Source organism: Daldinia decipiens, assembly GCF_022478715.1.
Source record: "Daldinia decipiens strain CBS 113046 unplaced genomic scaffold F4813scaffold_30, whole genome shotgun sequence".
NCBI lineage: Eukaryota > Fungi > Ascomycota > Sordariomycetes > Xylariales > Hypoxylaceae > Daldinia > Daldinia decipiens.
In genome coordinates, this window is record NW_026054573.1 from 103,223 (window position 1) to 128,455 (window position 25,233).

Below are 25,233 nucleotides of genomic sequence, written 5' to 3' on the forward strand. Positions count from 1 at the left end.
CCCTCTAATCCTTTTATTATTATTATTATTATTTTATTTTGTCTTGTCTTGTCTTGTCTTGTCCTCCGGTCATTAACCCCCCTAAATCGCACGCGTCCACCCATTCCTGTTACATAGTAGAGGGTACATTAGCCAACAGTCCTACAACTCAATTGACAAGCAGGCCTAGCGATTAAATTCGGTTCAGCGCCGGCGAAGAAGATATAGGCTTAGTCTCGCCTACCTTTACTTTACCTACCTTACCTATGTGGAGTGCGAGGAATCAACCTCTACTTTAATTCAAACCTACCATTGTCGAATTGATACGCCAGAGCGAAACATCCGTACATCTGTTTTAGTTCCGACCTCGATTTTATCGGACCTAGGACCAGCTGTGTATGTTTTCCAAGAATAACCGAGCTCGAAACTAAATTTCTTTGGAGAAAATTCCATCAGAAGATAGCGCCATAGCGCCAATTCATCTTTTATTTACCTCTGGTTAAATATCAACAATACCGACTCTTAGAGTAGGGCGTCGCGGAATTATTAACCCTCCCTGCCCCTCCTTAGTAACGTCGAGTACTCGAAAAAAGGGAGAAAAGAAACTGAAGATTACTGGTGCTCAAAGCTGCAACCCGCATCTGCATGTGCATCTAAGCCTCCCCTTTAAATTGGTCGGTACAAGGACAGAACAAAAGAATTACCACCACAATACCTACCTAGCATTCGAACGAATAATAGTAGGTATTGACAAGGCTCACAAGCTGTATCTCAGCTGAGATTATCTTACGATACGCTCAAATCGTGGCATCCTACACAACGTTGGCCCACTATCTTCTACAGCACTACAGCTTAACAACCTGATCTGCTTGTTTGATAAGAAACTGGTAAGGGAAATCCGAATCGCCGATCAGCTGCTTTATCCACGCGGAACGTTATTCAAACGAGATAGCACCTCACTGTAACGCACAATATCAATCTGAACTGGCTCATTGGAGGATCAAACGAACCAGCAGCCCTTTGGATTTTTTTTTTCTAAAAAATTCCAAGCGCGTGCAGGTGTTTCTATATTTTCCCCATAGCCTCTTTTTCTTCCCCCTCCCCCTTTATTAGCAATACCTTCACCGACACTCGAACCCATCCGAAATAGAAGAGAACGGCAGTTTGCTTATTTTCAATTCTTTGTTATAGACATTATCCACCCAAGACTGCAACTCAGCAGCTGACAACTAGCCTACGCGTTGTCGCGTAGAAGATGTCTTCTGCTGCATTGCAGTCAGCTCATCAGCCCGCCGCTATACCTGCTCTAAATACACCGTCCCCAGCTGCCGCCTCATCCAACCGTCAGTCTCCTAGCCGTGACGGTCGATATGCTAGCCGCGAAAACGCGAACGCCTCCCCTGCATCTTCAAGACGTCCATCCCGACGACCGAGCGGAAACAGCGCGAACGCGACGAGTCCAATCCCGACCTATCAGGACCAAGCACAATCATCCCCGATGACATCAAGGTCAGCGCTGGCCTCGCCGGTACCCGTAGCAGGTACTCCGGTCGAGTATGAAAGGTCATCTTCGAATCGACGAAGAAACGAACCCCCAGTTGCTCCTCCGCGAACATCATCTACGCAACAAGGATCATCTGCCGCAGCAAACCCCCGAAGGGCGGCCCGTGCTGAAGAGCGAGCAGCAAACTCCCCAAGACGAACAGGAGATAGCAGCAGCAGAACGGGCGTAAGCGGACAGTCGGACTCGACACGACCAGGATATGACGACCCGAACTCCCGAAGTCGAAAAGCAGCATCTCAACATCTCATGCAGGAACCTGCTCAGAGACCGAGTAGTAATAGGGATCACAGACAGACCGTGACGACTACGATGCCTGTCAGATCTGCTACGAACGCTTCCTCGAAGCAGCCGTCTCGGGAAGCCAGTGAAGTACTTAATCGCGTTATCGTGTCTCAGCCCGAGGATGATATTGAGAGGGAACAAGAGCGCCTAAATGAGGCCCAAGCCCAGTCCGGACACCCAGTTGCCGATGAGGATAGCCAAGCTATCATGGCCGCAAACGACGCACCCGAAGAGACCCGCCGCGGCGGTCGAAGTCGCCATGACCATTCTAAGCGCGAAAAAGGATCAAAATTTGGAGATTATTATCTAGGAAACGTAATCGGAGAAGGCGAATTTGGCAAAGTGAAACTCGGCTGGAAGCAAGATGGAGGCGTCCAAGTGAGTCGAGTCTTCGTTCTTCTCTGCAGAGTTCAAACTAATAGCCATTCTTAGGTCGCTATTAAACTCATACGCCGAGATAGCGTGGGAAACAACCCGTCCCGGCTAGCGAAGATATATCGAGAAGTGGCCATTTTACGTGGAATCTCGCATCCTAATATCGTTAGATTACATGAGATGTCGGAAACGGAGCGTCATATCGGAATAGTCCTCGAGTACGCTTCTGGTGGCGAGCTTTTTGACTACATCCTCAACCACAGATTCTTGAAGGACGGCCCTGCTCGAAGACTCTTCGCCCAACTTATATCGGGAGTCGGATATCTTCACAAGAAAGGAATCGTCCATCGAGACTTGAAGCTAGAGAATCTACTTCTTGACCGAAACCGTAATATTATCATCACCGACTTCGGATTCGCCAATACTTTCGACCCAGCGGATGAACTGACAGAAGATGAAGAGTTGAATCTATCCGACCGTGATTTTGTTAAGCGCATTGGTCTAGATAAGACAAAACCGAACGGGATGCGTAGAGGTGATCTGATGCAAACAAGTTGCGGAAGTCCCTGTTACGCAGCACCCGAACTAGTTGTCAGCGACTCGCTCTATACCGGCCGGAAAGTCGACGTATGGAGCTGCGGAGTTATCTTGGTAAGTTGAAGCTATTTCACACGCGGCTTGCTGGTGTCTCTTTATTTGCTTACAATGTTTAGTATGCTATGCTCGCGGGATATCTACCTTTTGATGACGATCCCGCCAATCCCGAAGGTGACAACATCAATCTTCTCTATAAGTACATCGTAAACACTCCGCTCACTTTCCCGGAATATGTTACTCCTCACGCGCGAGATCTGTTACGTCGCATACTTGTTCCAAGCCCGCGAAAGCGCGCGGACCTATTTGAGGTGGCTCGGCATAGTTGGCTGAGTGAATATGCGCACGTTGTTGAATTCATCACCAGTAGTACAACTACAAGCAGCGAGATTCAAAACACGACCGTGCCAACCGAAGATGAGGATGTTGGAAATTTGGCAAGGAGCGCATCTGTTAGAGAAGCGACGAAAATTAAACCATCTAATGCAGCTCCAAGTGATCCGGCGCGGAAGCAGGGCAAAGCCGATGCAGAAGAGCAAACGTACGGCAAGCAGAAGGATAATAAGCGACGAACTGTACAGGTGGAGTATGTGGCTCCTGTAACTCAGACACAGAGAGGGGGTGAACAGTCGGATATACATGCGTCGCCGCGCGGAAAGACTCGGGCTCGGTCTTCCAGCCAAGGTCCAGTCGAGGTACATCCTTCGCCTGCCGACAAGCCCCTACCAAGAGACCCACCGGTCTCGAGGGACGACTATGCCACACCGTCTCGAGACTCTCGAAAGCCGCCGAGCACGTACCGGCGGGATGCGCCGCCGCCGAGGACGAACGTACCCCGTACCGCGTCCGATCATGCTTACATGAGCACTGCTGCCGCCGGCACATCGGCTACGAGGCCTACTACTGGAGGCTCGATGCAATCGACAGCCTCCAGACTAGCCTCATCTACACGAGGATCGTACGGTCAACCACTACCCCCAGCCGTTGCCGGTACTAACGCTCATGGAAGTATACAACAACCTAAAGGTTCTAAGAACTACGCTATCTCGAACCCGATCCCTCAAGAAGCGCCCGATATGGATTTCGGTCGACCTAGCATCAGCGTACCTTCGAAATTCGCGCAGGTTTCGGGCTTTACTCAAGGGCAGCAGCAGTCGGGATGCGAAGCCAAAGGCCACCGCAGATCTAACACTATCGGCGAAATCGGAGGTAAGATCTTCGGTCGCAGTGGGTCGATCTTTGGAGGTCGCAAGAAGCGTTCGGATCAAGGGGACAAGTCATCCAGGAAGTATCCCCCGATCAGTATGGCGAACGCGGTGCCTGGCGACTCGAGGACTTCTATGGAATCTCGTGCTTCTCGAAGATCCTTTTCTTTGGGACTCGGTAGGAAGCGAAGTGGTAGCATCTCCGGGTCTCAAGCGTCACTCGAGAAGCCTCAGAACCGCCGCTTCTCTCTAATGAGGGCGATAGGCTTAAGCAAGGAACCTTCGACACCGCCCCCTGAGGCTTCGCAGCAAGATCTACCGATTCAGGAGCCCCCCGAGGTTGACGAATATAATCAATATGTTGATCCGCAGCACAGCTACTCTAACGCCGGACAACGGTACGGAGATGGAACATATGAGCCTCTACAGTCACCACGGTTAGAGACGGTTCGAGGAGACCCGAATGCTAGTCCTGTTCAATCGGGATTCCCGTCCAATACGAGACCTACGGCAATTCCTTCCTATTTGCAGCAGGGTGCGGTCCTAAACTCAGAGTCCGAATCGACAATTGAACAACCACAGCGAAAGCCACAACACCCATCCCCTTACCAGGTCGGTTACGACACCGACCAATATGATGGGCGCCAGGGTGCGCGTGGAAGTGGAAGAGGCGTCTTACAGAAGAATAGGAGATTTGTGGACGCCTACGACGGCGAGGAATACGGAAGACCTCACGACCATGCTGGCAGTAGCGGCGCGGCGAAGAGAGTGATGGACTTTTTTAGGAGGCGGGGCCGAGCACGAGGAGGCGAACCTTAAAGAGTCCCCGGGCATTTTCAAATAGGACGCATCCAGTCGCTAAGAGAAGTCTATTGTCGACTCGAACAGAGGACTTTGGAGGTGCACTGGTGCGCCCAGACGACATCAAAATTGCTTCTAGAATCTTTGGAATGCCAATGATACCTTGTTTTTTCGCCGATGCCTATATCCTACATTACCTACCTTGTAATACGAGAAACGCAACCCTTTTCAGAAACAAATCTTAATATTCTATCCGTCGAGACATGACACGGATCGCGGACCGCTAGGAAAGACAAAGGGGGAGCCAGCGAAGTGGCCCCCCTCGGGTGTAGTTGGCAGCCAGCCTCACAAATTTGGAAGACAGATGACGCCGCGAGGGACTGATATTTGATGATTCGGAGTCTTACTATACCACACATTCCCACTCCTCTCTACTCGGCAAGAGCAAACAAGCAAGCGAACACACACGCATACACAATCACATACAAATCATAATCATGGGCTGGGAGTTGGACGGCGTGCGTACCTTATGTATGTAGATGGGGGGGGCTCTCCCGGTTTTTATGTTGAGCGCGCTTCTTTGCAGTCGTTCGTACACTCGCAGCAGCAAAGCTGCAGAGTATCTTTTTCATCTATTAGCATCTGAATCAGACGGTTCCTGTCTAGCATCGCGCAATGTGTCTAAGTGACGTGACGTGAGGTTTGATTTGAATGCTTCAGGGTATATTGTAGAGGAAGACTGTGCGGTGTAAAGGCGAGATAAATGGGAATTGAAAGAGATGAAATTGTGATACCGAAGAGGATAATAAGAGTAAGTTGAGCAGTGAAGATAAATGTTATACACTTGTAACTTGTAACCTGTAACTTGTAATAATAATACGGTCCGTGGTGTTGGCGTCCTTGCGCATCAGATTTATATTTCCCTCATAGAGTAAGATATTCATTGCGGAAGCTTCCAAGTTTCTAATATATTTAGATTTTTTAATACTACTTTGAGAGATGGAGATTAAGACGATAATATACAGTTGAGGTCTTTCTTCTTTTCCTCCTAATGTTGAACTTGCCGGGTAGGGAAATGGTCATAATTAGAAGTAACTCGGTGTTTTCTAATAGTTAAAGGGGTAATATACCGTAGCTGGCCTACCATAGCTGGCCTACCATTGTAGGAAGTTGAAAGTGGTATTAAATTCCTAGGCTGCTTAGACCTCTAACCTTAGGTAGTTAGATACCTACATCTAAGATAAGAATTTTCGCTATATCAATGCCTTATTCTTGGTGCTTCAACAAAGTACAAAGTCGTGCTATAGACAATTCTAATCTTATATTCTATAGTGACGTGGCCCATGTTACCACCAATGAAACTACCGTGACAAAGCAACCTAGTCGTCCTATCTTGGCTTGACGATGAGTTGTTCTTCTGCTAGTGTCATTCATATGCGTTCACGTTTCATACTTATTAAAGCTTGGTTCGTTGATACCTATCTTAGTTGAAGGTACTAACCTACATATCCTAGGTAGGTACTTACATACCTATATAGACTCGTAATAACAATAGTTCTTGTTTCCCTCATATGTAAATCTCTACGGGAAATATGCATGTATTGATACATAACTGCGGGGCAATGGCGACTCACCAACTCACCTTTTGTCAGGCAGCATCTCGACTTCGCGGTCGGTGATTCAGTGGCGCGTTTCGTCAGCAACGACACAGACCGTGATTTCTAGAAGTTTATTTAGATAGCTTACGTTATGGCCTCCTTGCATTACAGCCTTGGAGATGGTTGAGCTATCGAGGTCTCAATTTTCACTTTTCACTTTTCATTTTTTAATCTTCTAAATCATATCAAGTTTTCATTTCCATCTTCCCGAGTCTTCCGCATACCTCCAACGGATTTTATTTTCATTTTACAAGATGAACGAGATAGATCCTCTAGTTCTCTCATATTCGCATTTAGCGAATTTTCCCCGTGAGAAGGATGCCTTGCACACCCTGAAGAAAGTAGCTTCCTTAGTGAAGCCTCTTATGAGAGCGAGGGGATGGAAGATTGGTCAACTAATCGAGTTCTACCCAGAAGAACACAACCTCCTGGGTAGGTTGGAGCAGGACTACCGCTATATCCCAAAAATACTAATATTGTAACTGGCAGGCTTAAATGTAGATAGCGGGCGAAGGATTTGTCTTCGACTTCGATATGCCAACGATCGCAACCAATTTCTCCCCATCGAGCAAGTGGTTGATACAATGCTTCACGAGCTTGCACATAATGCCCACGGCCCGCATAACGCCAGATTCCATGCGTTGTGGAACCAGCTACGGGACGAGCACGAGGCGCTCGTAATGAAAGGATATAGCGGCGAAGGGTTTCTGTCGGCGGGTCATCGACTCGGCGGGAGGAGGATACCTCCAGAGGAAGCTCGTAGATTGGCTCGAGTAGCTGCTGAAAATCGCCGCACCGTCAACGCTGGATCTGGACAAAAGCTGGGCGGATTTGGGCCTCGACCGGGGCAGGATATCAGAAGAGTAATTATCGATGCGATCGAACGTCGTAATAACACGCTTCAAGGCTGCGCGAACGATAACCAAACACAAGACGAGATTCGGAGGATTTCTGACACAGCTACTAGAAATGGGTTCAGGACGCAGGCTGAAGAGGATGCGGCAAACGATACGGCGATAGCCCAAGCATTATGGGAACTTGTAGACGAAGAAGAAAGGGCCCAGAAAGGCGACAACTACATTTCACCCAGTTCTAGTAGACAAACTTGGACTAATGGCGGTGCTTCCGAGGCACCAAGAGTTCCTCCTCGCGAAGCTAGTCGCAACGTAGACAGAGGAACAGGGGGGCTTACCTGGACGTGCGATATCTGTACCCTCGAGAACCAAGCCAGTTTCTTATGTTGCGATGCATGTGGTACTGAACGAGACGAGAAGATTACCCAGAGCCTCGCACAAAGATGGACAAATCAACAACGGACGGTTATTGATCTTACCGAGTCCCCGCCACCAAGAAATCGGAATACACAAACACATCCCTTTAGACCAGGTTCAAGTTCAAGGCCAACCACGAGACCGGCTATGCCGCCGTACCAATCTGCGATTCCCGCAAAACCGGCGAACTGGACATGTTCATTCTGTGGACGAGTTAGAGAGCGGCAGTGGTGGTCTTGCGACATGTGTGGAGAGATCAAGCGAACATCGTGATAGAGCTGTGGTAAAGCATCTGGTAAGAGATTAGGACCTTCATGGATTTTCTGCTACCATTTGGCCATTTGGCTATTTGGCTTTGAAAGATATGTTTGTTTGTTTGCTCTAGGTTAGTTGACCTACATGTAAGTTATGTTAGTTATGATAAGGGAGAGCTTAGTTTATGACATCATTGGCTTGATTAATCTTATTTGTGTTTTCACATGTTGCACAGCCTCGATCGAATGGAGTTAGTTAATTAATCTGTTGCCTTCACGAAGTTTAGAATATTCATCTTCATCTAATAAACTCAATTTAGTTAGTCGACCGGATATAGAAGTGGAAATGGAAGTGGAGAAGAATCTTATACGCTTGCGGTAATTGATTATAATAGGTAAAGTTATGATATCATTAACTACACTGGACTTGCAGACTTGACTTTAGATTACCTTAGGTACCTATGTAATTATGTCAAGTAATGATTGATAGATATCTGGTAGAATTTACCTAAGGAGGTACCTGCAGCTTATAAGCCATATCTAACGTTAACGACGCAATATAACCTGACAGCCCGAGACATGACGGATACACGATGTAGTGTAAATACTAAATATTAAATACTACATTGCTTACTACTACTACTACTAGAACAAGGCAAACCGCTAATTCCACATAAGGCTGGACGACCCCAACAGCCGCATGCCGTTGCCATCGGTACCTTCAATGGTGTGAAGCACTTTCTCGGAAGATTATCGTCCCACGACGTCATTCTGGGGTCGGGTCCCGCGTGGCTTTGGCTGCCGTTGCAACAGGTGCTGATCGATCTACGCCAAGCTAAGTACCCAAGGTAGGTGTAAAAAGAATAACTATAAAAAAAAAGCAAACCCTGCACGATCCCTATAGAAATCTATGATGGCCGATTTCGATGTAACAGCAAGACGTTGCCCGTTGCCTGTTGCCGGTAGCCACCTCCGCGCTGTTGTGTAATACCTAGGTAAGTGGCTATGTAAGATTAAAGCTACCGAGATTTACTAAATCCTTCAGGACTACTGTATGGTATTCCTTGTGCATAGGTAGAGAATGGAGATATCCGATTATAGGCAGGTAACTTCATATAATTGGTGACTATTAAGGTTACTTAACCTCTTAGACGCGTATCACAACATGCGTACCTTTATCAGTTATCCAATTACAGTGCGAAACGCAACGGGTATACGAAATACAGCATGCACGTACAATACATACATAGGTAGGTACATTATGTACTGCCCGATTGCAGGTATAATTGGTAAGTACCTAGGTACTCGATACCATACTAGATGTAGATAGCTACTAGTGTGTCCTGCCATAAGGCCCTGGCCGGATTCCACTCCGGATTCCCAATTAGCGTAATGATCGTCGACTATTTAATCAGCTAAAGCAAGAACCCCCAATTGATTGACATTTGATAGTGAATTAGGTTGGTTGTGTTTTGAAAGCTTTGAATTAGGTATGCATAGGTAGGCAGTAAAGAGCTTACCTTAATACACCTTACATCTTGAGATCTATCTATCTATGTACATACATGGAGGTTACATATGTACCTAATGTACCTGACCTACATGGATATCGATGGAACATGTCTGGGTACCGAGATCCCGTTCGGCAACCCCCTCTAAAAACTAGGTTGTTCTTGTACGGCAGAAGCTTATGTAGAAGGGTCTAGGTTAACTGACAACGAACAAGCATTCCCCGTTATTTCCGTGGACATCTAACAATGTGGCAGTTCCAGTGGACAATTTGAACAACTTTAGGTAGTTACATAGGTATCTTAGGTATCTTAGGTATCTTAGGTATCTTAGGTATCTTAGGTATATGTAGGTTAGGTAGTATGTAGCTACTGTATTTTAGGTAGAGACTTCTATGTTAATGTATCTATCTTACCTAACCTATCTACGTAGGTACTCGGAAACCTTGTGATCCGAGGCGCATGCATCCGTCTAAAAAACGTATCGTCCAATGTCACACACCGACAATGGCCCATTCTTTTTTTTCACATCTAGACTCCAGCAAACTTAACCTAATTGAATTTCACACATTCTCCATGTACCATTCTCCATTCTGCATTCTGCATTCTGCATCCTGACCCGAATATCTTTCCTCTAATATGATAACCCCCCCTCTCTCCAATTCGGGCTGCCCTAATCTAACTTAGACGGACCACGGTGCAGCCTCACTTGCTCGCTTCCTCGCTTACACTTCATATCTCCATATCTCCAACGTCCAAATACATCCAAATACAGCGTGTGGAAGTTAGCGGGTTTCACAATCCTCTTAAGGAAGTAAACGTAACCCTTCCTTAGTGTCACCGAACGCTCGAGGCCCTCTGCCATATATTCCTCTTCTGATAGTTCTTGTTGGTGTACTTGCCGGCGTCCATTGGTTCCTGCAACAGCTTTTCTAAAAGGGAAAAAAAAAGAAGGAAGAAAAGAAGGAAGAAAAAAAGGGAAAAAAGAATAAAACGCAAAACCAGTGCTCCTAAGAGTACCTACCTATTTTACTTCGCCCCTTGCGTAAGGACTTCGCGAATGTTGCAGCTCGATTCATGGCCACCAACCGGTAGAACCTTACTAACTCGTCCGCCTGATTCACCGATCGACCGTGTATTGTAGCTCATGGGCCTTCTTCTATCCGTGCCCTCTGCTTCGGCGATATGACGCCTCTAGATGCCTTGAGCACCCCGAGTTCCATGCCCATATCTATGATCCCGGAATCTTCCTCTCCTCCAGAGATCATCCCGTTCCCGAATCGGACCCCGGACGACAACTACCAACCGCCGGCCTGCTCAATCGAGCAGCCCTATTTCTCTTGGGATGGCGACCCTCTCTCCGTTAGTACCGATCATGTGTTGCGAGATACCCCCAACATATCGCCGATAAAGGAAAAGCGATCCGCCTCAGCTAGTCCTCTGAGACTGACGATGCCCTTCATAACGCCTGGCCAGCTCGCCTTCTCCGCCATGCAATTTTTACCCGTGCCTCTGCTGGTCCTAAACAACCTGAAGACCGTCGTCCTAGCAAACGAAGCTATGGGAAAGATGTTAGGCATGGTGGGCGACTCGCCTCCGCCGATGGACGACCCGGCCGTAATTTCCGAGTCCCTCCGCGGACAGACCCTCTCGCAGATCGGAATCGATATGGTGCAGGATGGTAGACCGGTCTGGGTTTCGTGGGAGTATTTCTTGGATGAATTAATATTCGAGATGGGCGCGAGGCAGGCGGCGGGAGGCTCGGCATCGTGCACTAATCATGCCAATGGAGAGGCCACAGGTACGATAGACGGTGCGAAAGTAGAACCATCCGGTGGCATTCTGGGCAAGCCGGCAACAGATTCTGTTGTTGATGTTGTGGTGCTTCCCAGGAGTTTAAACATATCTGAAATGTCAAAATCGAAGCGAGCTGAGCTTCAGACATACGCCAAAATGATAATTACGATATGGGAGATTGAAAACCACCAGACCTACTATACTCTGACCTTCACCAATACTGGCTCGGGACCATCGCCTATCCCCAGTAAACGAGTTCGTATCGCCCGACATTCTACACTCGAGGCCGCGGAGCGTAAATCCATCCTAAATTCCTACCCCCCTTCTCTCGGCTCTGGCCACTCTTCTAGCTCTCCTTCATTCACCAATAGTCCTAGCTCAGTCTCGGTCTCGGCAGGCCTGTTTCCACCTATGGGGCCCCCATCCCGCCTGCCTCCGTCAAGCACTCCGTCGTTTCTCCAGAAGATGACTGTTATTAAGGATGCGCTTCTCGATAAGACCGAAACACCGATACTTTCTATGTGGGTGGATGGTAGTGCCCCAGTCATGAATAGAGCAGCCCGAAATCTCTTCGTGACCGTCACCGGAGAGGAGTGTGTCGATGGCTACGATTTGCTGTCTCGGTGGGAGGTTTGGGACGCAGACTTTACAAGAAAGTATACCCCGTCTGAGTTTCCCATTGCAGTACTTTTACGAGATCGAAAGCCGTTTTCTGCGTGGAGAATCGGCATGCAGGACAGGACGAACGAAACTAGAATTATATATGATGTGCTGGGCGAACTGATTACTAGCGACGAGACTGGAGAAGTCATTGCTGGTATTATAACCTGCCGAGACGTAACTCATCTAGCCCAGGAGATCACGGATATAAAGGTCGCGGACGAGGAAAGGTTCAAATTAATATGCGACACCATGCCTCAAATGGTCTGGACAGCTACAGCCAACGGAGTACATGATTTCTTTAACAACCGCTGGTACGATTATACGGGTCTGTCGGTTGAAGACTCTGTAGGTGGCGGTTGGAAGAATCCGTTCCACCCCGACGATATGCCTAACACATGGAAACGATGGGAGCGTAGCCTAGTTACGGGGGAAGCTTATGCTACCGAATATCGATGTCGTAGCAAGGATGGTGAGTGGAGGTGGATGCTAGGACGTGCGTTGCCGCTGAGAAATAAGCGCACAGGTCAGATCGAAAAATGGTTTGGGACTTGTACAGATGTTCACGAGGCCCTGGAAGCGAAGATGGCCGCGAAGCAAACTAGAGCGCAGCTTCTTAGCGTTCTTACGCATGCTCAGACAACGATCTTCTCTGTAGATCTCAACCTCAAGCTGACAATGTTGGAGGGTGCGGTGTCTTGGATCTCAGGAAAGGACGACACGGCAAGCAATGATGCTGACCAGCTTGATCCGCCGACATATGTTGGAAAAAATATCGAGGAGGTGTTTATCAACCTAAACCCGCGCCTACTTCCGAGCGAGTTTTCTGCATTCCTCGAACCCGTAAGACGTATATTGTCTGGTGAGCTGACAACAGAGACCGTACACGAACACAAACTAGGTAGGTACCTATCTTGTGTGTACGATCAGTATATGAGTTTGCTAATAAGCGTTCAGATGACCGGTTTTACCGCACTAGGTTTCTGCCTCGCGTCGAGAGAACCTCGCAGGATGGTCGGACTAGCAAAACAGATATTAAAGGCGCTATTGGCGTCATTATGGACGTTACCGAACTAAAAAAGCGAGAGCAAGATCTTGAAGAGCAGGTCAAAGAGAAGAGACAACTCAAAGCCAACGAAGCAGCAGCCAAAGAAGCGAGCCGTCTGAAGAGCCAATTCTTGGCAAATGTAGGTGGTGTCTTATATTTTCGGCGATCTCCGAAGTGCTGACATGCGATTAGATGTCTCACGAAATTCGAACACCGATTACCGGCGTGATAGGGATGGCTGAGCTTCTTCTAGACTCGCCTCTGGACGAAGAACAGCGGGAATACGCAGAGAACCTGAGCCGGTCCGCGAATGCCTTATTAACCGTAATCAACGACATTTTGGATTTCTCCAAAGTCGAGTCTGGCCGCCTTGACATCGAAGAAGTCCAGTTCTCCCTCTCCGTGGTAGTGCAAGATGTCTCCAAGATGCTGAGCTTCGCAGCTGGGAGGAAGAATCTGGATTTTCGCTCTGATATATCAAGCGACATCGAGAACGACCTCGTTGTTCTTGGTGATCCCGGCCGCGTCCGGCAGATCATTACGAATCTACTTACTAACAGCATCAAGTTCACCAACGGTGGTTACGTTAAATTCTCAGTATGGAAAGAAAAAGAAACAAACGACACAATCGAGATAAAATTCGTCATTGAGGACACTGGTATCGGAATCGAAGAAGATGTCCTGAAACGTCTATTCCAGCCATTTAGCCAAGGAGACCCCTCTACGGCTAGGAAATTTGGAGGGACAGGGCTAGGATTGACGATCTCGAAGAATCTGGTCGATCTAATGCGTGGAAGGATCACGCTAGAATCTACGATCGGCAATGGCACCACTGCGACATTCTGGATACCATTTAACAAACCGCAGACTCCGCAGAGGGATGCGCTTGTCGATATTGGTCGCCTACCCGAGCGACTACAGTCTGAGATGAGCGTTTCGTGTAATAGTTCGGAACATGAGCATTTCTTAGGAACGACGTCGGCAGACTTATTGCAGGGCACGCTGGATAAGCCCAGACGGCTTCGAAAGAGACCTAACTTATTAGCGCCGTTCGCTTTCGAAAGCGAAGACCTCCCTAGATCCGAACGTGCCAAGGTGCAAATCCTTGTTGTCGAGGACAAGTGAGTTTCAAAGTTTGAGATTGGCTAACAGGTTTATTCTTTTCTAATACGGTGTTATCTAGCGCGGTCAACCAACAGATCGCAACCAAGACTATCAAGAAGCTTGGCTTCAACGTTTGCGCGGCTTGGAATGGTAAGGAGGCGCTTGATTATCTCGAGGCGTGCAGGGAGGGAAGGTTCGCTAAGCCAGATATCATTCTGATGGACGTACAGATGCCCGTGATCGACGGGTATAAGTGTACGCACATCCTGCGGCACCACGTACCATACAAGAGCTACACTAACGATGTGCCGATCGTGGCCATGACTGCCTCGGCGATACAAGGGGACAGAGAAAAGTGCACGAAAGCCGGTATGGATGACTACCTGTCTAAGCCCGTGAAGAGCAATATACTTGAAAGGATGTTAGTGAGGTGGAGCAAATCCCGCCGCAAGGTAGAGTTGTTGTCATCTTCCTCGGCTGACCTGTCTACTTCGGACTGTTCGGATTCTGCGGGTGGATGTATCAGCGCCGACATACCTACATTAGCCACGTATGGCTTCTCCAGTCAAAATCCTAAAACGCCGGAGGAGTATCCAGAGCATGGCGATCCAGATGGCGCTGGGGAAGACGACCGCACAACCCTACTAACACCGAGACCGATCAACGCGCGAATGGGCTCGCACGAGACAAACACATTCCCCTTTGGGATCTCTAAGCCATCTAGGCAACTTAACAGTGATGAGCTAGCTATGCAGCTGCGAGATGATAAGCTCATCGATGCCGCAGATGATAGCAACGGCAAGAACACGGCAGGACAGCCGCCCATATCACACTCATTCCCCGAGGGCGACTCGTTGACGGAAGAGAACGTACAGAAACTTGAGAAGGTGGGCGCGAGAAGCTCACCCGTTAGGGAGATATACGATTTTGAAGAGACGCCGACGTGAGCGTAATGAAATAACAGGTCGATTTTGCTACATTCCCACTCACATATACGATGAGAGCTTGGGTTTTAGGTTAGGGCTTCAAGCCTCTAATTCGAGATAATCAGATTTGTCTAGGGAGCTAATACACGGTTCTGCACGCTCCCTGGTATCTTTTCCGCGGTCGGCGTTAAAAGAGGAACAGGACTGGGCTGGATAGGCTGGGGATGGGTGTTGGCACGGGGGCGGTAATGACGCATTTCACTTCGGAGGGATAAGCTCCCCGGCTTGGGTAGGCGTTGGTGGATGAGACAGGTCTACTGTGGGCAAAAAGGCGTGCATATCGGCTGCTTCAACGGACTTTTATGCATTGGGGTTGAATGATCTACTTAGCTTAATGTCTACATGTTACATGTAGCTAGTAACTTACTTACCTGAGGTACCCGTGCTATATGCGCACATAAGGGGCACCGTGTTAGTTATTTATGGTGTGTGGTGCGGTATGTCGATTTTGCCGTCTCCACGCGCCTCTTAGGGTAGAGTATCTAATAATTCACGATAGCTTCGCTTCGTAATAAATTAATATTCTACTATATCATTAGGGATTGCTGTGGTAAGCTACCTATTAACGAATACGATGGGTATTGACTTGTTTAAGTTAGAAGTAAATTAAAAACAATCGGTCACTTACATATATACAGAGGCACCTTGTTCACCTCTACCTTGAGTATCTAAGGTAGGAATATAGCTAGGTAGTTATCTCATCTATAAGGTATTTCAACAAAACGATGGACTTTTCTGTATTCGTATTCCTCGCTTGAAACGACGAGTAGGCGGTTATCTTTTCTAGCTCTTCCCTTCATAAATAAAATCCTGTCATTCCCCATGGCCCCACCAAGGATGTTTTCCTATGCCATGCCGTGTCCTTATTTATGTGCTTTAATATCATCTTTCTATTTCGATTCCCCATCTTCCGTGTTCTCGTCTACGAATAGCGGCTAAGTACCTAACTAGCAACCCAGGTAGGTATCTGACTCGAAGGTACATATAATAGGTAGCAAGAGAGCTATTCCATGTTCACTACCTCTAATGGTGAAGAATGTCCTTCCTCCCTTGGCGGAACGAGTCCGCCACCAGGAAGGCGAGCTCGAGGGCTTGTTTCTCGTTGAGGCGGGGATCGCAGAAACTGGTGTAGTTGGTAGACAGATCGTCCTCGTCGAGGCCCTCGCTACCGCCAACGCACTCGGTTACGGCATCGCCGGTTAGTTCCAGGTGCACGCCGCCGAGGTAGCTGCCCTCCTCACGATGAACGCTTAGCGTCTCGCGCAGCTCGTCGAAGATGTCCCCGAACCGCCGCGTCTTGATGCCCGACGCTGTCGACCGCGTGTTGCCGTGCATCGGGTCGCACTGCCAGATACATGCTCCGCGATACTCGGACCCCTCGACCGCACGGATGTGGCCTGGTAGCAGCTCGCGCACCTTTGCTGCGCCGTACCGCGTGATTAGGGTTACCTTGCCCACCTCGCACGACGGATTAAGCGTTCGTAGAAGTGCGAGCAGGTCCGACGTCGGTGTCGTGGGGCCTACTTTGATCCCAATGGGATTTGCAATGCCTCGGAAAAACTCGACGTGTGCGCCGTCGATCTGGCGCGTTCGATCGCCTATCCAGAGGAAGTGCGCCGAGGTGTCGTAATACTCCATCTGCGGCTCCCCCGTTGTTGATTCGGGGGCCGCCTCTTCGTCGCCGGGGAGTATGGGCTTTTCCATCAGCCGGGTAAGGCTCTCCTCGTACTCGAGTAGCAGACCCTCGTGGCTAGAGTACAAATCGACGGTGTCGAGCTTGGGGCTGCGGTCGGCGCCGATGGTGTGCATGAAGCGCAGCATGTCCTGCAGGAAACGCACGGCCTCGGTATACTTTGCCTTGAGCTGCGGGTCCTTAACGTGGCCTAGAGTCCAGTTCAGAGGACGGTGTAAGTCTGCTATGCCCGCCGCGATGGCGGCTCGCACGTAGTTGAGCGTTGCAGCCGAGTGGTGATAAGCTCTAAGGAGGTTAAAAGTGGCGGCGTAAGCTAAGTACTTGATGGAAAGGGGTGAGAACATGAGCTATACTTAACAAGCCTCTGGGGATCCAAATCACGCTCTTCGAGGTGGTAGCCATTTAGGATATCGCCGCGGAACGAGGGAACTTCTTTAGTCTCTCCGTTCTCGTCGACGATCTTCTCAGTCGGACTCGACCGGGGCTTAGCGTACTGGCCGGCCATACGACCTATACGGACGACACGCTTGTCGGCACCCCATATGAGCACGAGACTCATCTGTAGTAGGAGTTTGATCTTAGACTCAATGGCGTCGGCGCGGCAGTAGTCAAACAGCTCGGCGCAATCACCACCTTGCAGCAAGAAAGCCTCGCCGCGCGCAACATCACGCAAGCTAGCCTTGAGCCGGGCGATCTCTTGCGGATGAACCACGGGCGGGAGCCGGCTCAGCTCGGAGGTTGCGCGGCGCACGGCCGCCGGGTCGGGGTATACGGCCTGCTGCTTGATTGGCTTGGACCGCCACGACGAGGGAGTCCATTCTGAAGGAGAAGCCATGTTTATCTGTCTCTTCACGAATTGAATGAATTGCTAGTTGACTCTATAATCTTAAGAAGATAAAAGATACCTATTGAAGATGAATGTGATGAGTCGAGGGCGGGACTATGTAAATAAAAAGAAAAGATGCCACTAACCTTTAACCTACGGAATAAACAATTATTTATTACTTGATTGGGAATAATTTTTAATAGAGCGCAAGGGATCCCTGCACATGCACCTGCAGTAGCTTCAGGGTTTTTGCTTACCATAGTATGTATGTAGATGTAGAGTCAGGTATACTGCCGATTTGCATATTGCATATTGCATGTTGCATGTTGCATGTTGCATGTTGCATATATATAAGTACCTAACCTAACTAAGGTACATAGTTTGGTGGGAGCTCGAAGCTCAAAGCTCCCCCGCATTTTACTGAGCCTCCGTTCCAAATTTATGTACCTACCTCTTAAAATATTCATGCAACATAAAAATAAAAACTACACCAAGTATCCCTCATACACTTAGTTACATTACTACAGCACGAAACAAGCAAATCAAAATGGCAGAGCCTCAACCGAAAAATCCACAAGAGGGCGCATCCGGAGACGTCGAAGATGAGGTCCAGACTACCGCCAAGTCAGCCGAGGATCGGAAGGCTGCTGCCGCTATGGCGAGCCTCGACACCCGCGGAGACGATGCTGGCTCGTCGAACGCTGTCGACCAGGAGGCTGTAAGCAAAGCGATGCAGAGCCTTGGGAGTGGCCCCTCCACCGGTGCCGCGAAGGACGCCAAGAAGGTCAAGGTCGACCCTGCTGACGTTTTGTTGTTGGTACGTTCCCGTTCATTAGGCCAGGAGTGTGGCATAGGCGTAGCGCAATGCTAACAAGTTGGAATACGATTGTAGGTCGACGAGCTCGATCTGACCAAAGCAAAGGCTACCGAGTTGCTTAAGGCGCACGACGGCGACGCAGTCTTGGCTATGAAGGCCTTTATCGCTACGTGAAGAGGATTGCGGATAGAGGGACAAGATTCCTTCTAGCATATTGTCGTATGAGAGGCGTCATGGTTTTGGGAACGTGATAGAGAAAATGGATATACCTAGCGAGAGGATGAAGAGAAGCGCGAAATTGGAAAGATGATAGATACCTGACTATGCTAAGCCTTCCTCATATCTACGAATAAGGCGTATGAGTATTTGATATTTAACGCCGAAGAGTAAAGGGAAAGGAGGGTATCTGATAATAAGATTACAGCATGCGGCCAAAATGTCCGCCTTGGAAGAGAACCCCCGAGTCACGCACCCCGGTAAGGTTCTTAGCTATCTACCGGATATAGGGGCTGGACACCGAATGGCAGATGATCATCATCGGGGTTATTGTCCGGTTGATTAAATGAGACGAAATATGAAAGAAAAAAGAAAAAAAGAAAAACCCCGAACGCCTTCCCGCCCATCACTACCTACCTAACTATGACAACATGGTGTTAGAGAATAGCCAACTGATGATCAATATAGCGGACTCCAGGTATCGTGAAGTATCTATAAGGTAACTAAGTGATATAATTCTATAAATAGTTCTTGCTGTCGATATACAAACCTATATATTACCTCTATTTAGCCCCTTAACTCTAGACTTCTCAGCCTCGCTGAAATACAAGCCCCTGAACAATATTGGTCGTGAAATAACCCGGTTGCTGCCTAGAAATGGCCTAAGCAATGAACACGACAGGCCTAAATCCTGAATCTCATATAATTCATACTCTTCTTCGCTTCATGATCCTTAAATCGAAATATACGATGAAGTCTATATTATCAATGTATGTTGTCTCGATCCCTAGATTATACGCATCACGTGACTATTTATACCAAAAAGAGTTTTAGGAACGATAATTGACAGTGAAGCCACTTGGACTATCTTACAGAGTAGGTATATTTTATAAACGAGAAATTGTTGCTACCTTTATAAAAATTCTAAATTGTATTACATGGATACTAATCCGCACCGCTTGTTGTATTCGTTTATTCTCACAGGTATCATCTTCTCTCCATCACTCTTCCAGCGACCCACCAAGAGCTCATGGGGACTGCTACAGATAGGTTGTCTATATACTCTAGGAGACTGTCGTCTGGGCGGGGAACCCGAGATGGCTCGATATGATTATTCTCCCGAATGGGAGGACGAGCTAGAGGGCAATATCGACTTTGAGCTTTACGACGGGATGAATGACGAAATGCAGCGTATCGTGCAAATGACTGGTGACAACGCCACTCTGGCTTATGAGTTAATATCGCAAGAAATACAAAATAAGAAAGACCAAGGCCTCATACACGAACAGACCTATTCCCACGGCATGTTTCACGATGCGATGATCGCCTATCAGACGCCTCGGAAAATTAGCGTGGATGAAGTGCGGAAGTTCGCAGAGCCCATGATCGCTCGTATCTGGAAGAACTTCTATGAGCTGCAGAGTATTATCGAACGCTACGAATCATCTATTCAAGGACGCTGGGAAAATGAATCCGAGGCTGAGAGACGGGATGTATTGAACCAAGCTTGGGGTTTATCACCGCCGATGGCTCTTGAGCATCGTCCTGACTTGACGCACCTAAAACACCAATGCGTCGGGCTCGTATGTAATGAGGGCAACATCACTAATGTCTCGAAGCGGCCCCATTTCTTGTGGCCCAATATCAACCTCGAGGATCTCGGCAAGACGGAGCCATTCTTACTCTTGCTTAACGCTCGCGGTAGAAATCCGCCGTCGACATTTGCCTTCGCCGAACTCGAACCGCTCGTGTTTGGTATCAGGTCCGGTTCTTTGCGCATACCTCCATTTCTGAACGGGTGGAATATGAGATTTATGGGTAGAGATAGTCCTGATACTTACGGAGAGTTGGTCTCCTGGGAAGATGACCCTGATGCACATCAGCAATTACAGCGCCGTCGTGATGTGAGCCCTGGCGAAGGACTCTGGATCCTTGAGATACAGGACCGCCTGTACCGATTCTTGCTCGATACATGCAAGATAATCCTTCACGACACGGACCTGGAAGACAAGCAGAGTCAAGTCGAGCCGAAGCCCCGTGTCTCGATCGCCAAGTACAAAGGCGATGTTGCTACCTCTCTCATATTTTCTCAATATGAGTCTATTTACCACGTACCTGCAAAGCTTGATATGAGAAGGCTTCAGAGTCTAATCGGCGCCAAGCTATCTCAAGTCGAAGATACCCTATGGGCATTACGTGAAGATCCTGGGTTTTTCGCCTCTAGCCTCTTGGAGCTGTACCAACACCGTCCCGAGCATATCCTTGACGTCAACGGCAATATCTACCCGTCTGTAGCAACTGAGGATGGCCGTGAAGAAGTGCTAATCTCTACCGTCCGTTCTATGCTAAGTTACTACTTGCCCGTGGTCGAGACTTGGAGCTACGTGTACGAACTAGTCAACCGCCTCGCCTTACTAAAAGACGAGCTTTTCGATCGTGCCGAGGCAGATACACAACCAGAAGATGACTTACCGCTTGGCTTAGAAATAGCATTCCGCTCGCTGCGGCACCATCTAGACCATTTCCTGAAAGAGCTTCTTCCCGCAGTCAATAGGTGGGCGCGCTGGTCACCACCCATCCAGCCCCTATACCGGCTGAACGTACCCGAAAGCCCGGACGCAAAGCTGAGCATCACAACTGGTAGCACCGAGCCGAACCCAATAGAAGCTGTTTATCTTTGGGTGCTGCACATGATGGCCGATCCGACCAACCTGAAAAGCATTGGAGTCAACTCGTGCGTCCAAGAGGTAGAGCGTATCGCCCACGATCCGGAAGGCCGGAAGTTCTTTACGCCCTTTGTGGCAGAGCAATTTTCCGATATTTTCGTCATGGCCGAAAGTATACGCCAGATAGATCTCTTTCAACCGTGGGCAACAGCGTTCGAGACTTCAATAAAAGACAAGGGCGCGCGGAGGCAAATATCCGACGAGTTCAAGCATACGGCTAAGGCCCTGGGTCCCTTATATAAGCTTGAATTGCCTAGTAGTGCGGGAAAGCTCGGCGCTATGCTGACCAGAATGAGATATCCCATCGACGAACCCCTTAACAAGACTACCGTCGAGGCCGTGCAAGCAGCCGAGAAAACTCTAGATGCCTTCTGGAATGAGGTAATAACCCAACTCCAACAAGCTGGGCTCTGGACTGGACGCGTAAAGGATGTACTTGGCAAAGAGCCTGAGCGGACACGTCCGTGGGTCGAGCCGTCTGATAAGGCTTCATCTGACGACGCTGTAGCGAGTGTTCCTGAAACCCAACCAAGCTTTCAGCCACTACAGGAACAGCAGCAGCCCTCGTTGAAAGTTGACGAACGCGCAAGAAAAGTCTTCGCAACGCTCTTCAACGTGCCATCCCCCGCCAAGACCTCATCACAGGGGAAAATTTCATGGGAAGACTTCCTCTACGCCATGCACCACGTCGGTTTCGAGATCGAGGAGCTGGGCGGATCGAACTGGCACTTCACCCCTAGACTTACATTACTAGATCGAGGCCAAGGATATACGCGCGCCATCCAGTTCCACGAGCCGGGCCCTGGCGCGAATATAACGTCTCTTGTGGCGAGGATATACGGCAGAAGACTTGCTAGAATATACGGATGGCGTGGTGAGATGTTTACTGAAGAAGACGGTGGCGAATAAGGATGCTGGGATGTTTTAACGTAGCAAGACGTTTATGAGGGTTTGAATTTTCTGAGATACCCTTGGATCCTTCCACAAATACGAGCTTTGGATTTCCCGAGTAAGGTGCTCGGTGTATTAATTGCTGCGATGCTTGGCCTGAGCCTTGATCTCACTATATCTCACCTCAAAAAAAGACTAATGCAAGGGCTTATTGTCAAGTTGTGGGGTATAGCATTTACTAATAATAATAACTCACGTCAGAAGTTTGAAGACGAAGATGAAATAGTTCAGATGAGCTGAGTGAGAGTGGTGGAGATGTTGATTCCTTTCATCGCGTAGGATTTATAAAATGTCGATCGATCCCGGTTCTCAAGAAACGACAACTTCCTATTTCTATCATTGAAATGCTATCTTATAACCTTAGTCTTTTCTCTTTTGAAATAATAGCATATTAAAGTACTGCCATTTTTGATATTGTCCTGCCAAATAGGGAGAAGTCTTCGCAGTCTATCAAAGCATGGAATATTCGAGCCTGGAATATTGGATTCATTTCTCCAAACCTCATGACGGCCATCCAAAAAACCGAAAATGATCCTGTCTTAGAATAAATATAAAATTAAGCTATACCTACCTCGAATCGATTGCATTTCTCGTATTTTCCCATACATAGATAGATGCGAGTCATGTTGCCGAGAAGGAGGGATGGGGGCTAAAGGATGATCCAAGTCGTTACACGCGATGATACCTAATCGCATCCTGGTGGCTGCTTGGTGCTTCCCCTATCGCGAAACATACCTGTACGCGGGAAAGGCCCGCACTGCGTCCGTCTATGGTATAGGAATAGCCACCAGTCAGCTTGGAGCCCTGTCTACCGCGTAGAAATCGCCGTACGGGGCTAGGCCGCTTAGTGATGCCGCGCTTCTAGCAATATATCGCATACTGCCGACACGCGAGATATGCCGAGCTGTGGTTTCATCAAGTAGGTCAGGGTATTTTTATCATAGTTGCTTTTCAGAATGGTACGTAGGACTAGGACACATGTAATTCTCTGGATATGTAGGTAAGTAGGTAGGTAGGTATGTATGTATATAAGTCACTAAAAACGCCTCCTTAGACTCCTTAGAACATGACTCGTCCCACGTTCTAATTTCCCTTCGTTCTACCTTTCAACAATCTGTTGTATCGACCACCATGTACGGAAGAATCAACTCGGCGCTGGCGTTACTGCTTGCCGGTTCCGCGTTCATAACACGATCCGTCGTGGAAAGCAAGCTCGTATTTGCTCACTATATGGTAAAAAAACGCTCTTGCAGTACAACCTGTTTCTTAGCCAAGCTCTAACTGTGTGTACCTAAGGTTGGGTCTGTGGATCCGCAAACCGCCCACGCGCAGCAGGATATCGACGGTGCTATCAACGTTGGCTTTGATGCCTTTGCCTTGAATGTGGGAAACCCCGGGGCTGACTGGGCAAAGAACACCGTGCAGCAGCTATTCGACTACGCGGGGGACAAGTCGTTCAAGCTCTTCTTCAGCTTCGACTTCTACGGCAACGGCGATATCAGCCAACACCAGGCTCTGTTCAGCCAGTTCAAGGACCATCCCGCCCACCTCAAGTACGGGCCTAACGACTTACCAGTCGTCTCCTCTTACAGCGGGGGCAACATTGGTCCCGATACGTGGAGAAACTTCAAGAACACCAACAACGTCTATCTCATTCCCAACCCAGAGGCTGACGGCAACTACTACAACAACCCCACAGCTTTCTTCCAGAGCTGGGGCGATGCCATCGACGGCGTGTTCAGCTGGGAGACGGCCTGGCCCGAGACTTCGGAAACGCCCGCGAACGTGTCTTCGGTGAGGGACCAGGCGGTCAAGTCGGCCGCAGATGCCGCCGGCAAGGCCTATGTGATGGGTAAGGCTCCTCCAGGCAGAGTTGCACCGGGATATGATAACATTAACAAACCACAGGTCTATCTTCGCTTCAATACAAACACTGCTGCGGCGACTCCTGGTACCGAGGCGGCGAGACCAACCTGCCCGAGCGCATGGAGCAAATCCTTTCCGTCTCTCCCGAATTCACCGAGGTCATCACTTGGGTAAGCAGCAGCACATCTCCCGAACTCTACGTACCTATCTATATCGGAGATCAACCCAACTAACCCATACCCCCCCCGGTCTACAGAACGACGCCGGCGAGAGCCACTACATCGGCCCGTGCTGGGCCGAGGGCCTGACCGAAGAAATCCTACAGTACGGCAACTCGGACGCAATGCCGCACGACGGATGGCAGCCGCTCCTCGCCTCCTTCGTCGACGCCTTCAAGGCCGGCGCCACCGACGTCAGCGCCATGAAGCCGCGCAGCGGGGCTTTCGCAGGCGCCCTATGGTACCGGGGCGTGCTGACCACGTGCAGCGGGGACAAGCCGCGGGGGTCCGGCGCGGCCGTCGACGCCGTGAACTACGCCGTGGTCCTCCCGGCGGACAGCAGCAGCGGCTTTAGCGTGCGCGTGTCCAGCGGCGGACAGGTCCTGGCGACGCAGCCGGTGCGCGCGGGCCTGAACTACAACTCGGTCGTGGGCATGACCACGGGCCCGCAGAAGATGGAGCTTATCGACGGTGGCGGGCGCGTCGTTGCGTCGGCGAGCAGCGCCGTCGATGTATCCAACGATGCCGCGAATGGATTCTGCAACTATAACTACTATGTTGCTGGCTTGCAGTAGAATGCATACCTACCTACCTACCTACCTAGGTTAGGTACCTAGCCTAACCTAAGTTTGAGAAAGGAAAAGGAAAAGGAAAAGGAAAAGGGGGGGGTATTGGTTAGCCTTGTAATCCTATGGGTTTTTAGATTATTTTCTTCGTTTCGTTATTAATACAAAACAGTCAGCCCAATATTACTGGGCGCTTGCTCTAGGGGCATAGCATGCGCTTTGTAGTTTATGTTTGATTTGAAGTTTCGTCTTGACCGCGCTGCATATG

General features: G+C 49.0%; 7 protein-coding genes across 7 annotated transcripts; 6 read left to right on the plus strand and 1 right to left on the minus strand.

Moving 5' to 3' along the window:
* Positions 1-1,234: 1,234 nt before the first annotated feature.
* F4813DRAFT_382070 (uncharacterized protein) lies at positions 1,235-4,818 on the plus strand (the record flags this gene model as incomplete). Its single annotated transcript, XM_049245753.1, has 3 exons — positions 1,235-2,203; positions 2,258-2,851; positions 2,914-4,818. 3 exons carry the CDS (start codon positions 1,235-1,237, stop codon positions 4,816-4,818), a joined length of 3,468 nt encoding a protein of 1,155 aa, XP_049097274.1.
* A 1,313-nt stretch (positions 4,819-6,131) lies between these two features.
* Positions 6,132-8,378, plus strand: F4813DRAFT_367489 (WLM-domain-containing protein). Its single transcript, XM_049244182.1, has 2 exons — positions 6,132-6,890; positions 6,948-8,378. Exons 1-2 carry the CDS (start codon positions 6,713-6,715, stop codon positions 8,000-8,002), a joined length of 1,233 nt encoding a protein of 410 aa, XP_049097275.1. The 5' UTR covers positions 6,132-6,712; the 3' UTR covers positions 8,003-8,378.
* Positions 8,379-10,676: 2,298 nt separating this feature from the next.
* Positions 10,677-15,047, plus strand: F4813DRAFT_391733 (uncharacterized protein; the record flags this gene model as incomplete). The annotated part of the gene is made up of 4 exons (XM_049247198.1): positions 10,677-12,849; positions 12,906-13,135; positions 13,189-14,117; positions 14,180-15,047. 4 exons carry the CDS (start codon positions 10,677-10,679, stop codon positions 15,045-15,047), a joined length of 4,200 nt encoding a protein of 1,399 aa, XP_049097276.1.
* A 656-nt stretch (positions 15,048-15,703) lies between these two features.
* F4813DRAFT_367498 (DAHP synthetase) lies at positions 15,704-17,752 on the minus strand. Its single transcript, XM_049244183.1, has 2 exons — positions 17,133-17,752; positions 15,704-17,064 (listed from the first exon to the last, which is right to left on the minus strand). The coding sequence occupies exons 1-2, from the start codon at positions 17,612-17,614 to the stop codon at positions 16,110-16,112; spliced, it is 1,437 nt and encodes a 478-aa protein (XP_049097277.1). The 5' UTR covers positions 17,615-17,752; the 3' UTR covers positions 15,704-16,109.
* Positions 17,753-17,998: 246 nt separating this feature from the next.
* On the plus strand, positions 17,999-19,228 carry F4813DRAFT_367499 (uncharacterized protein). Its single transcript, XM_049244184.1, has 2 exons — positions 17,999-18,422; positions 18,498-19,228. The coding sequence occupies exons 1-2, from the start codon at positions 18,153-18,155 to the stop codon at positions 18,594-18,596; spliced, it is 369 nt and encodes a 122-aa protein (XP_049097278.1). The 5' UTR covers positions 17,999-18,152; the 3' UTR covers positions 18,597-19,228.
* Positions 19,229-19,360: 132 nt separating this feature from the next.
* F4813DRAFT_367500 (uncharacterized protein) lies at positions 19,361-22,639 on the plus strand. Its single transcript, XM_049244185.1, has 2 exons — positions 19,361-19,408; positions 19,465-22,639. Exon 2 carries the CDS (start codon positions 19,577-19,579, stop codon positions 22,271-22,273), a length of 2,697 nt encoding a protein of 898 aa, XP_049097279.1. The 5' UTR covers positions 19,361-19,408; positions 19,465-19,576; the 3' UTR covers positions 22,274-22,639.
* A 632-nt stretch (positions 22,640-23,271) lies between these two features.
* F4813DRAFT_367502 (glycoside hydrolase family 71 protein) lies at positions 23,272-25,060 on the plus strand. The gene is made up of 5 exons (XM_049244186.1): positions 23,272-23,315; positions 23,370-23,548; positions 23,612-24,167; positions 24,224-24,351; positions 24,438-25,060. The coding sequence occupies exons 2-5, from the start codon at positions 23,447-23,449 to the stop codon at positions 24,972-24,974; spliced, it is 1,323 nt and encodes a 440-aa protein (XP_049097280.1). The 5' UTR covers positions 23,272-23,315; positions 23,370-23,446; the 3' UTR covers positions 24,975-25,060.
* The last annotated feature ends 173 nt before the right edge of the window (positions 25,061-25,233 follow it).

Coding starts and splice junctions, on each gene's coding strand:
- F4813DRAFT_367499 (XM_049244184.1), top strand. CDS start 18,153: ATGGCAGAGCCTCAACCGAAAAATCCACAAGAGGGCGCATCCGGAGAC. Junction 18,423..18,497: donor CTGCTGACGTTTTGTTGTTG/GTACGTTCCCGT, acceptor ATACGATTGTAG/GTCGACGAGCTCGATCTGAC.
- F4813DRAFT_367500 (XM_049244185.1), top strand. CDS start 19,577: ATGGATACTAATCCGCACCGCTTGTTGTATTCGTTTATTCTCACAGGT.
- F4813DRAFT_367489 (XM_049244182.1), top strand. CDS start 6,713: ATGAACGAGATAGATCCTCTAGTTCTCTCATATTCGCATTTAGCGAAT. Junction 6,891..6,947: donor AGAAGAACACAACCTCCTGG/GTAGGTTGGAGC, acceptor TGTAACTGGCAG/GCTTAAATGTAGATAGCGGG.
- F4813DRAFT_367502 (XM_049244186.1), top strand. CDS start 23,447: ATGTACGGAAGAATCAACTCGGCGCTGGCGTTACTGCTTGCCGGTTCC. Junction 23,549..23,611: donor TCGTATTTGCTCACTATATG/GTAAAAAAACGC, acceptor TGTGTACCTAAG/GTTGGGTCTGTGGATCCGCA. Junction 24,168..24,223: donor CGGCAAGGCCTATGTGATGG/GTAAGGCTCCTC, acceptor AACAAACCACAG/GTCTATCTTCGCTTCAATAC.
- F4813DRAFT_367498 (XM_049244183.1), bottom strand. CDS start 17,614: ATGGCTTCTCCTTCAGAATGGACTCCCTCGTCGTGGCGGTCCAAGCCA. Junction 17,065..17,132: donor GATCCCCAGAGGCTTGTTAA/GTATAGCTCATG, acceptor TAACCTCCTTAG/AGCTTATCACCACTCGGCTG.